General features: G+C 41.8%; 1 protein-coding gene across 1 annotated transcript in view; it reads right to left on the bottom strand.

Annotated features, from left to right (window-relative positions):
- Nucleotides 1–12,882, bottom strand: part of HADH (hydroxyacyl-CoA dehydrogenase) — a 57,439-nt gene that overhangs the window by 23,870 nt on the left and 20,687 nt on the right. The window contains exon 2 of the mRNA XM_037161993.2: nt 1,475–1,603. Coding sequence (XP_037017888.1) covers nt 1,475–1,603 — 129 coding nt within the window. The remainder of the gene's footprint in view (nt 1–1,474; nt 1,604–12,882) is intronic.

Below are 12,882 nucleotides of genomic sequence, written 5' to 3'. Positions count from 1 at the left end.
TATATCCATCCCTGTCCCTCTGCTGTTTAAACAGTGACTACATATCAATGAAATGTCATGAAATATCACTTTCACACCTCCTATGATGGCTTTTATGAAAAAAAGATGGAAAATAAGAAGTGTTGGCCAGGACGCAGAGTATCTGGAACCTTGGCGCACTGTTGGTGGGAATGTAAATAGTGCAGCCTCTGTGGAAAAGTGTGGTGGTTCCACAAAAAAAAATAAACGGGACTTCCACAGAACCCAGCAATTCCACCTGTAGGCACGTAACTGAAAGGACTTAAGGAGGGACTTGAACAGAGTGCACAACCGTTCACTGAAGCATTATTCATAACAGCCAAAAGGTACAAACAACCAAGTACCCGTTGACGAATGAAAGGATGAGCAAAATGTGGTATACATACACAGCGGAATGTTACTCAGTCATACACAAGAATGAAGCTCAAGGATGAGGCTTGAAGAATTATACCAAATGAAAGAAATCCGTCAAAAAAGAACAAATATTGTACAATTTCACATATATGAGGTCCCTAGAATAGGCAAAGTCAGAGAGACAGAAAAATTAGAGGTGAATACAAATTAGAGGAGGGAATGGGGGCTATTGTTTAATGGGCGCAGTTTTTATTTGGAATGATGAAAAGGTTTTGGAAGTGGCAGTGGTAGTTGTACAACAGTGTGAATGTGGTCAAAGTCACCAAGTTAAAATGATTAAAATGGCAAATTTTACCATTTATATATATTTTACAATAAAAAGTTTATGAAGGTAACTGGACACATCCCTGCAGACACCTCGGATGAAAACCCTACCCGCACTCTTCTCGGCCCGGAGAGGATTTCCACTCAAGCCACAAGGCAATCAATCTTAAGCAACTTTCACAAGTTGACAGAGGCAAACAAAAGTTCACTGGGGTGACTTCTGCAGTACTTCTAATTGCTTGTGAAGGTCCAGTGAAAAGTCAGTAAACCCAAGTTCCTGCACTCCTGGGAGCTCCGTGGGCTCCGGCAGCTCTGCTGCTGCTGGCGGTGACAGGACTCACTCCGGGCTGCCCTTCCCATCGGCACATACACTGCGGGTGGAAGCCCTTACCTGAGCAATCAAGACTCCACCTAAGTGAACTTTTTATTGTATCATCCCCTTTTTAACTTGCAAGCACAAAAATCATCCTCCTGTTTCTCCTTCATCCATCCTTGGAACAAAATAGGTGTCAGTCAGTCCCACACTCTCAGCAGACAGAATGAGTTCACTACCCACAGAGCCTCAAATCCTCCCCAACAATGTGACTATTTACTTCTCCTGTTTTCTAACCAGTGTCCCCTGTATGTTTAATGACTATGTTATATTGGTCTAAAGTTACGGAGAAGTGGGTTTTACATAAACGAATTGAGAAAGTAAGCCAAGGCCAGTGTCTCTCCTTCCCAAGAACGTGAAGTGGTTGGAGGGCTGGTCTTTGGGATGCTGATAACAGGAAACTACCTTGGGGTTTTCTGCGAACTTCTTCTTGGCTATTCTCCTAAGGCTCTCCTCAATTCCCTTTTTGGATTTTGCCAGGATGTCCTCTGTCTGGTCTACCAACACGACTGTGTGGCCAGTTGTTGCAGCAACCTAAAGCAAAAAAAAAAAGTAATTTTGTTTAGAAAAGAAAGAAAATATAAAAGTTGAAAAACAGAGGTTCATATTCTACATGAACTTTACCACCGTTCTATTCAACATACTCAGTAAACATAATAAGCCAAAATTAACGAGACACACGGCTTCTGCTAAGAACACGGCTCTCACCAGGCACTGCTCTGAACCCTTTACACGAATGACCACACATTCCCAAACCCTGTGGCCCCAACCGAAGTTCCGAAGGCCACGCTGTAACTACTTCCTGTACTACCGGTATATCATGAAAGCCACTGGCAACATGTGGCCACACAAATTAATTGAAATTAAGTAAAATAAAAAATGTAGTTCCTTCTCAGGCTGCTGTGGCTCAGTGGATTGAGCACTGGCCTGAGAACTGAAAGGTCACTGGTTTGATTCCCAGTCCGGACACAAGCCTGGGTTGCAGGCCAGGTTTCCCACTGGGGGCCGCATGAGGCAACCACACACTGATGTTTCTCTCCCTCTCTCTCTCCCTCCCTTCCCTTCTAAAAAATAAAATAAAATCTTAAAAAAAATTTTAGTTCCTCTGTAAAGTCTGATTATCTAATCACTATGTTGAACATCTGAAACTAAAACAAAATAACATGGAAAGTAAAACATAATTGAATTTTTTTTAATTTAGCTCCACAGCAGCACTAGCCAGGTTCCCAGTGCTTGCAGCTGGTTCGCAGGGCACCGCCTGCCACCCCCTCGTCAGAGCCCGGGCCTCCCGCACAGCTCTGTGCTGCAGCTCTTCTCTTCTGCGGCCCTTCAATCACTAAGAGGTAAATGGCACAAAAAACCCCTCTTGTCCCCAAGGGCTATCAATGACAAGACTCCCATGAAAGTAGGTCTTTGGCAATCGTCCAGTTTAGGAGGGCAATTCCCGTCCCTTCCCCACACTCATCCTGGCTGAATCCTGGTGGCACATTTAGTGACGGTGCCATGAGTTTAATGGTAACCAGCTTAGTTTAGCCACCATCAGTGACCACTCAATCCCTGTGTCATCACAGTTTACCCACGGTTTTGGTCAGGGCTATCACATAGCTGGTGTGCCTAAAAATGGATCTGGGCACATTACAGGCAGGTGTAAAAGTGAGTCAGTTCAAGCCTTAAGTAGAGGCACACGTGGCCTGATACAAACATGAATGACTCAGGAGGCCAGACACTGAGGTGCCCTCTGGGTCTGAGAAGCCCCTGCAGAGCCCGGTGCACAGGAGAAGGGCACGTCAGCCAGAACAAACCTGCCTGGAGATGGCACTGAGAAGCGCAGCGCACCTCTGAACAACACCAGTTTGAACTGCACGGGTCCACTTATGGGTGGATTTTTTTCACTAAATATTGCAAATGTATTTTCTCTTCCTTATGACTTCCTTAATACTTTATCTTATTTATTACAAATAGAGTATATAACACATCTGACATATAAAATAGGTGTTAATCTATTGGTTATGTTATTGGTAAGGCTGACAGGCAACAGTGTGCTGTTAGTACTTAAGTTTTGGGCAACTCAAAAGTATAACTTTGTGCCAGAGGGTTGGCACCTCTAACCCCTACATTGTTCAAGGGTTAACTGTATGTGACTTCGGGCGATGGAGGCGAAGGTGGATTCACTGTGCCTCCTCACACAACCAAAAGAAGGACAACAAATCATTTAAATATAAAAAACTCCAGGCCGGAACCACCCAAGCCCATTCCAGAAGCACCAGGACTGTGCACACCCGGTCCAAGGTCCACAGCTGCCTGCCTATACTCATACTTGAGACACCAGGGATGGAGCACCACCCACCTGGCCCCTGCACCCACAGCCCTGCAGGGCCAACTGGCTGGCTCTCTCGGAGGAAGGTGGAAAGCCCCCCAGAGGGGAGCTGCAGTCCCCAGAAAGACATGACTCAGTGAGGGGCTGAACTACCCTAAAGGGGTGATAAGAGTCCCTAGCATCTAGGACAGCAAAGAGGAAGAAGGTGGTGTGTGAGTTTCCCCTAATTGGTGCACCTCAAGGACAGCACAGCTGGTGGACGGAAGGCCTGGGCTGGCTGCAGAAGGGTACTGAGGAACTGGGCTGGAGGCGGGACAACACCAAAGAATGCGGCTCAGGAAGGGAGAAAAGCAAAAACAACCCCTCCTCAGCCTGACACAGCGAGGAAGACCAGCAGCAGAACTGGCCTGACCTGTGAAAAGCCAGCAGAAGGCTTTTTTTTTCTTAAGTTCCTTCTTCCTTTCTGTCCTTTCTTTTTTTATTCCCTTTCCCTTACTTTTTTTATTTTAGTTTTTCTAATTCCTTCTTCCTTTCTCTCCTTTTATCTGTTTTTCCCGTTTTCCTTCCTTCTTCTCCTTTTTCTTTCTTCCTTCTTTTAAAAAGTTCCTTCTTCCTTTCCTTCTCTCTCTCTTTTTTCTTCTTTTTTCCTTCTCCCTTCCTTCCCTTCTTTTTTATCCTTTTCCCACAGGTAGGACAATAAAACCTGGAGTCAAGAAAAGACCAGAGTTAGACCCAAACAGAGGTCATCCTAACAACAGAGACAGTGAGACAAATGTGAACTTGCTACTCCAGAGGACTTTCAAGATGGGAGTAATGAACACCAGTCCACCTGCTAGAAGAGGAAACCCACCAACAAAGGAACAACCAACAGATAACAACGGAAGAAGGTGAAGGAGGGAGTGGAATCCACACTAACCTCAATCCAGGACCAAGAGCAAACAACTGAACAAGAGTGAGAGAGAAGCCTCAAAACTTGTACACACAGAAGAATCAGCTTCAACACAACCTGTCCATACCTGAACAACAGAATATAAGACATGGTAGACGGAGTGACCTTCAGTTAACCAGCTGGAGGAAAGAACCCACTAAAGAAAAACACAACAAAAATCAAACCCAAAGACAAACACAAAGCAAACATAAATGACAACCCAAGACCAGCAAGCTCAGGAGATCAAGGAGACTGCACCACTGAATCTCACAGATCTTCCACCATAGAAGTTCACACCATAAACTCAGGAGTCAGAACAGATCAATTTAAGAAGCAGAGGCTAACAAGAAGAGTCTCACAAATAATGGGAAGACAAAAAAAAAAACAAACACAATCCCCAAATGAAAGGAAAGAAGGAAGCCTCAGAAAGAATGCTAAATTAAACAGAGGGAACTCAACTATCAGATATTGAGTTCAAAGCAATGGTTATTAGGAAGCTCAATGAGCTCACAGAGAATTACCAGAAACTACAGGGAAGTTACAATGAACTCACTGCAAACTATATCAACATGAAAAAGGAAACAGAAACTACCGACAAGGGACAACAGGAAATGACGAATACAATTTATGAACTGAAGAACACAGTAGAAGGAATCAAAAACATAATCAATGAAGCAGAGGATCAGATAAGTGAGCTGGAGGATAAGGTAGACAAAAACACACAGAAAGAGCAAGAAAAGGAAAAGAGGCTCAAAAAGAATGAAGAGGGATTAAGACAAATAGAAGATAATATGAAACGTAATAATATCCGAATAATAGGGATACCAGAAGGAGAAGGAGAATAGCAAGGGACAGAAAACCTATTTGAAAAAGTAATAATGGAAAACGTCCCTAATTTGATGAGAGAAAAAGTCACACAAATCCAGGAAACACAGAGAGTCCCAATCAAGAGGAACCCAAAGAGACCCACTTCAAGACACATCATAATTAAAATGGCAAAATTCCAAGACAAAGAGAGACTCTTAAATGCAGCAAGGGAAAAACAGGAAGTAACATACAAAGGAGCCCCAATAAGACTTGCAGCTAACTTCTCAATGGAAACGCTCAAGACAGAAGAGAATGGCAAGAAATATTCCAAGTAATGAGAACCAGAGGCCTGCAACCAAGGCTACTTTACCCAGCAAGGCTCTCAATTAAGATAGAAGGCCAAATAAGAACCCACACATATGCTGCCTACAACAAACCCACCTCAGGACAAAAGACCTACACAGACTAAAAGTGAAAGGCTGGAAACAAATTTTCCAAGCAAATGAACAGGAAAATAAAGCTGGGGTACCAATACTCATAGCAGACAAAATAGACTTCAAAAAAAAGGGCCATAAAGAGAGACCAGAAGATCACTTCATAATACTCAAGGGAAGAATCCACCAAGAAGACATAAACATCGTAAATATATATGCACCTAACATAGGAGCACCCAAATACATAAAGAAAATCTTGGAGGACTTCAAGAAAGATATTGATAGCAACACAATTATAGTTGGGGATTTTAACACCCCACTGTCAAAAATGGACAGATCTTCCAAACAAAATATCAACAAAGATATTGCAGAATTGAACAATGCCCTAGAAGAAATGGACTTAACTGATGTATTAGAGCCCTTCATACCAAAGAAGCTAAATACACATTCTTTTCAAATGCACATGGAACATTTTCGAAGAGAAACAACATGACAGGACACAAAACAAGCCTCAACAAATTAAAGAAAACTGAAATCATATCAAGCATTTTCCCTCACCAGAATGTCCTGAAACTAGAAACCAACCCCAAAAGAAAAAAACCCAAACACTCAAAATCGTGGAGTTTGAATCGCATGCTACTAAACAAAGACTGGGTCAAGAATGAGATTAGGGAAGAAATAAAAGTCTCTGGAAACAAGTGAAAATGAACTCACAACAACCCAAAACTTATGGGAAGGCAGTCCGGAGAGAGAAGTTCATAGGAATACAGGCCTACCTAAAAAAAGACAAAAACATTTCAAACAAACAACCTAATCTTATGCCTACAAGAACTCAAGGAACAACAACAAAGGCAGCCCAGAGCAAGTAGAAGGAAGGAAATAACCAAGATCAGAGCAGAATTAAATGACACAAAGACTAAAAGCACAATTCTAAGAATCAATGAATCCAGGAGCTGGTTCTTTGGAAAGATAAACAAAATCAACAAGCCTTTAAGCAGACTCACCAAGAAAAAGAGAGAGGACCCAAAGAAACACAATCAGAAATGAAAGAGGAGAGATTACAACTGACACCACAGAAATAGAAGGGATTGTTAAAAAATTACTACAAAGAACTGCATGCCAAGAAATTTGAAAATCTAGGTGAAATGGACAAATTTCTAGAAAAATATAACCTTCCAAAACTGAATGAAGCACAAAGCCTGAACAGACCAATAACATCAGACAAAACTGAAGCAGTAATCAAAACACTGCCAACACAAAAGCCATGGACAGGATGGTTTCACAGGAGAATTCTACAAAGCATTTGAGAAGAGCTAACCCCATCCTTCACACATTATTCCAAAAAATCCAAAGGGATGGAAGACTCCCAAACTCTTTGTATGAAGCCAGCATCATCCTAATCCCAAAACCAGATAAAAACCAAACAAAGAACAAAAACTTCAGGCCAATATCGCTGATGAACATAGACACTAAAATCCTTAAAAAATATTGACAAACTGCATCCAGCAATACATTAAAAAGATCATACACCATGACCAAATGGGATTCATCCCAGGGATGCAAGGATGGTCTAACATTCACAAATCAATAAACATAATACATCACATAAACAAAAGCAAAGACAAAAATCACACAATCATATCAACACATGCATAAAAAGCATTTGACAAGGTACAGCACCCATTTATGATTAAAACACTCAGCAAAGTGAGAATAGAGGGAGCATTCCCCAACATAATAAAGGCCACATATGAGAGAACTACAGCCCACATCATACTCAATGGGCAAAAACTAAAAGCTTTTCCACTAAGATCAGGAAGAAAAGGTTGTCCCCTTTCACCACTTCTCTTCAATATAGTATTAGAAGTCCCAGCTACAGCGATCAGACAAGAAAAGGAAATAAAAAGCATCCAAACTGGAAAGGAGGAAACAAAACTGTCATTGTTTGCAGATGACATAATAGTGTACATAGAAAATCCTATAGACTCCGCCAAAAAACTGCTCAACCTAATAAATAAATTTGGCAAAACAGTGGGATACAAAGTCAATATCCAGAAATAAAAGGCATTTTTGTATACCAACAATGAAACACCAGGAGCATAAATCAAAAAAAAAAATCCCATTTGATATAGAAAGAAAAATAAAATATCTAGGAATAAACCTAACCAAGGAGATAAAAGACCTGTGTATAGAACACTACAAAACACTGAGGAAAGAAATCAAGACACAAATGGAAACATATACCACGTTCATGGATCAGAAGAATTAACATCATCAAAATGTCCATACTACCCAAAGCAATTTACAGATTCAATGCAATACCTATTAAAGCACCAATGGCATATTTCACAGATATAGAACACTTCAAAAATTTATGTGCAACCATAAATATGGACCCCAAAGTTTATATGGACCCCAAATAGCTGCTGCAATTTTGAGAAAGAAGAGCAAAGTAGGAGGGATCACAATACCTGATATCAAACTGTATTACAAGGCCACTGTAATCAAAACAGCCTGGTACTGGCATAAGAAAAGACAGATAGACCAACAGAAGAGAACAGAGTGCCCAGAAATAAACTCAAGTCTACTACGGTCAATTAATTTTTGACAAAGCAAGCAGAGACATAAAATGGAGTAAAAATAGCCTCCTCAATATATGATATTGGGAGAGCTGGAAAGCTACATGCAAAAAAAATGAAACTTGAGCACCAACTTACACCATACAGAAAAATAAATTCAAGGTGGATAAAAAAACTTAAATATAAGTCATGACACCATTAAAGCCCTACAGGAGAACACAGACAGGAAAATCTCAGCTGTTTCACGCAGCAACATTTTTGCTGATTTATCCCCTAGAGCAAGGAACATAAAGGAAACAATAAACAAATGAAATCTCATCAAAATAAAAAGCTTCTGCATGACTAAAGAAAACTATTACAATAAAAAGAGAACCAACTGTATGGGAAAACATATTTGCCAATGATACCTCAGACAAGGGTTTAATCTCCAAAATATATAAAGAACTTACACAACTCCACTCTAAGAAAAGAAGCAACCTAATTAAAAAATGGGCAAAGGACTTGAACAGACACTTCTCCAAGGAGGACATACAGAGGGTCCAGAGACACATGAAAAGATGCTCAGAATCACTATCAGACAGATGCAAATTAAAACCACAATGAGATACCACCTCACACCAGTCAGAATGGCTATCATAAACAAAGCAACAAACAACAAGTGTTGGAGAGGTTGTGGAGAAAAGAGAACCCTAGTACACTGCTGGTGGGATTGCAGTCTGGTGCAACCACTATGGAAAACAGTATGGGATTTTCTCAGAAAAATAAAAATGGATCTGCCTTTTGACCCTGCAATTCCACTTCTAGGATTATACCCTAGGAATTCTGAAACACCAATCCAGAAGTACCTATGTGTTGGAGCCCAAGAGGCCTGTGAGGGGTCGAGGATAGGGTCTAGCACCGCGGGTGTGGTGACTGGGCCTGGTTTCCGGCCTCGGGGCTATCTTGGGTTGTAACAGTTCTCTGACCCCTTGAGAAACTAGCCGCCTCTCCCATCAACTCATATCTTTGGCCTGTGCACCATGTACCCGGAAAGTATGTTGGCCTGAGAACATCCTCACTCTAGGGGAAGAGATAAACTTTGTAGGTCAAGGAAGTGAGCTATGTGCCAGAAGGCTTCTCCTTTGTACTCAAGATTGTATATAAGCCAGAAGACTGCGCAATAAACTTGCCTTATGCCAGCAGAGCATTTGGTCCTCTCCTTTATTCAGTCCCTCGCTCAGCCTCACAACCACCCTTGCTGCAACTGGCTGCGGGCTGCGGCACCTATGTACCCCAATGTTCATAGCAGCACAACTTACAAAAGCCAAGTGCTGGAAGCAACCTAGGTGCCCATCTGTAAACGAATGGATGAAAACACTACGGTACATTTACACAATGAAATTCTATGCAACAGAAAGAAAGAAGGAGCTCCTACCCTTTGCAACAACATGGATGGAACTGGAAAGCATTATGCTAAGCGAAATAAGCCAGGCGGTGAAAGACAAATACCACATGATCTCACCTTTAACAGGAACCTAATCAACAACAACAAAAAACAAACAAGCAAAATATAACCAAAGACACTGAAATTGAGAACAGGCTGACAGTGACCAGAGGGGAGAGGGGAGGAAGTTTCAGGGGAAAAGGGGAAGAGTTTGCAGAAACAAGTATAAATGACACATGGACAATAACAAGGAGGGAGTGGAAATGGGAGGGAACTGGAGAGGGCTGGGTGTGGGCTAGGATGGGGTAAAAGGCAGAAACTGTACTTGAACAATTAAAATATAAATAAATAAATAATAGATTTAAAAAAACAACCAGAACTGACAGAAAATTGAACTGTATGAAAGTTAGACAACCAAGCAGTTAAAGAACAAACATTCATCCAGACCAGTAGGAGGGGCAAAGACAGGCAGCCAGGATGGAGAGGATGAATGGCAAGGCGGCAGCTGGCAGACCTGGCGAGGTGGTGGCTGGTGGAGCAGGTGGCCCCACGCTTGAGTGCAAAACAACTGGGGAGTGAGGCAGAGTCCCCAACATCGGGTCCCAGTGTGAGGAAATAAAGCCTCAAAACCTCTGATTGAAAACACATGAGGGGGTTGAGGCAGCAGTGGGAGAAACTCCCAGCCTCACAGGAGAGTTCATTGGAGAGACCCAGGGTCCTAGAATGTACACAAAACCACCCACCCAGGAATCAGCACCAGAAGGGCCCAATTTGATTATGGGTAGTGGGGAAAGTGACTGAAAGCCAGCAGAGAGCTGAGCAAGTGGCACTGTTTCCTCTCAGACCCTCCCCAACATACAGCATCACAACACAGCAAGGTGGGTTTCCCAGCCCTGGTGAACACCTAAGGCTCTGCCCCTTACCTCATAACAGGCATGCTGAGACCAAAAAAAAAATAGCCCAAATGAAAGAACAGATCAAAGCTCCAGAAAAAATACAACTAAGCAACAAAGAGAGACCCAACCTATCAGATGCAGAGTTCAAAACACTGGTAATCGGGAAGCTCACAGAATTGGTTGAGTGTGGTCGCAAAATACAGGAAAAAAATGAAGGGTATGAAAAGTGAAATAAAGGAAAATGTACCGGGAACTAACAGCAATGGGAAAGAAACTGGGACTCAAGTCAATGGTTTGGAGCAGAAGGAAGAAATAAACATTCAACCAGAACAGAATAAAGAAACAAGAATTCAAAAAGATGAGAAGAGGCTGAGGAACCTCCAGGACAACTTTAAATTTTCCAACATTCAAATCATAGGAGTGCCAGAAGGAGAAGAGGAAGAGCAACAAATTGAAAACTTACTTGACAATGTAACAAAGGAGAACTTCCCCAATTTGGCAAAGGAAACAGACATCCAGGAAATCCAGGAAGCTCGGAGAGTCCCAAAGAAGTTGGAACCAAGGAAGCACACACCAAGGCACGTCATAATTACATTTCCCAAGATTAAAGATAAGGAGAGAACCTTAAAAGCAGCAAAAGAAAAGGAGACAGTTACCTACAAAGGAGTTCCCATAAGACTGGCAGCTGATTTCTCAGAAGAATTCTTGCAGGCAAGAAGAGGTTGGAAAGGAGTACTCAAAGTCATGAAAGGCAGGACCTATATCTAAGATGACTCTACCCAGCAAAGCTATCATTTAGAATGGAGTGGCAGATAAAGTGCTTCCCAGATAAGGTCAAGTTAAAGGTATTCATCATCACCAACCCCTCATTCTATGAAATGTTAAAGGGACTTAGCTAAGAAAAAGAAGAAGCTAAAAAATATGAAAAGTACAATGACAACTCACAACTATCAACAACTGAACCTAAAAACACAAAACCTAACAAAGCAAACAACAAAAACAGGAACAGATTCACAAAAATACAGATCACATGGAGGGTTATCAGTGGGGAGGGGAATCAGGAAGGGAGGAGAATGTGGGAAAAGGTACAGGGAATAAGAAGCATAGATGGTAGGTACAAGATAGACAGGGGGAGGTTAAGAATAATATAGGAAATGGAGAAGCCAAGAACTTATATGTACAACCCATGGACATGAACTAAGGTAGGGAAATTATGATGGAAGGGGGGGTGCAAGGTGGAGGGGGATAAAGGGGAGAAAAAAAGGGACAGTTGTAATAGCATAATCAATAAAATATATAAAAATTTAAAAAATTTAAAAGTAAGAAGTGTGGGGGGCACAGTTATTCTTAGCCACCTGATGATGGCTATCACTTTCCCACCAAAGTCCTTCAGTTCCTGGGTGGCACAGTAGCATGCGGAGAACAAGTTGCACAACTGGACTTCCTAGCTTTACACCGGGCTTAACCACTTACTATATGACTCTGGGCAAGTAATGCACCCTCTCTACTTATGGTTTCCGGACCTGTAATTAGGGTTTAATAACAGCACCCATCTCACAAGTCTGTTGTGAGGATTAATGGATTAAAGTGCTCAGACCGATGCCAGGCACATGGAAGGTGCACAATGCGTGTTAGCTGATGCTCTCATCACTATATTAGGCACTTCCACTTTCTCTTGAGCCTTGCAATTCATAAACCCTAGTGACACGGTTCCTCTACCACCATTGCTAGAGGAAACCAATCACAGATAACTCACCAACAGTCTTCTGATTGCTAACATCAAGGCCTGTTCTTTGCCGCCATCCTGTACAGCCTGCACACTGTCAATCTGGGCTTCATTTCTATTTATCTATTCACTTGAGCCGTATTAACTGACTTCTCAATCTTTTCAGCCTCTAAACAAAGGTATCCTTCAAAGTTCTGCTTTCAATATTCTTTTGTCTCTACATCCTTTCCTTCTGGAATCTCAATCATCCTCAAATTCTAACTGTGCCTGAAACCAACATATTCTGTCCTAAGCTACAGTCATCATCTTGACCCTGGAACCAGTTCTTCTTGACCTCCATAAACGGTGCCACTTGTCTGAGGGTCACAATCTGGCTGAACAACACTTTTAACTTCATCCTTACTGTCAAAGAAAGTCTACCCATTATTCAAGGCCCATTTCAAATGCTACACTCTCCAATGAAGATTTTTTGCCTCCCGAAATGAATGTACTCTTTCCTCTTTCTGAAACCTCAAAGCTAGATTTTTACTGCTGTTATTATGTTACTTTACACCAAAGTAAACTGTGCCATTTAGATCTTTCTCTAACGCTCTCTGGTCTTAGATTTAAAACCCTATAATGGCAGGAATTATTTGGTCTCTGTGTCCCCTAGTACTTATCACACACCTTTCACATCACAGCTGTCCCATAAATGACTGTTAAA

This window comes from Artibeus jamaicensis, unplaced genomic scaffold (assembly GCF_021234435.1).
Source record: "Artibeus jamaicensis isolate MK-2021 breed Jamaican fruit bat unplaced genomic scaffold, CSHL_Jam_final scaffold_3222, whole genome shotgun sequence".
In the NCBI taxonomy this organism is placed as follows: domain Eukaryota; kingdom Metazoa; phylum Chordata; class Mammalia; order Chiroptera; family Phyllostomidae; genus Artibeus; species Artibeus jamaicensis.
Note: the sequence above shows the minus strand (reverse complement) of the source record. Positions and strands in the feature narration are given on the sequence as shown.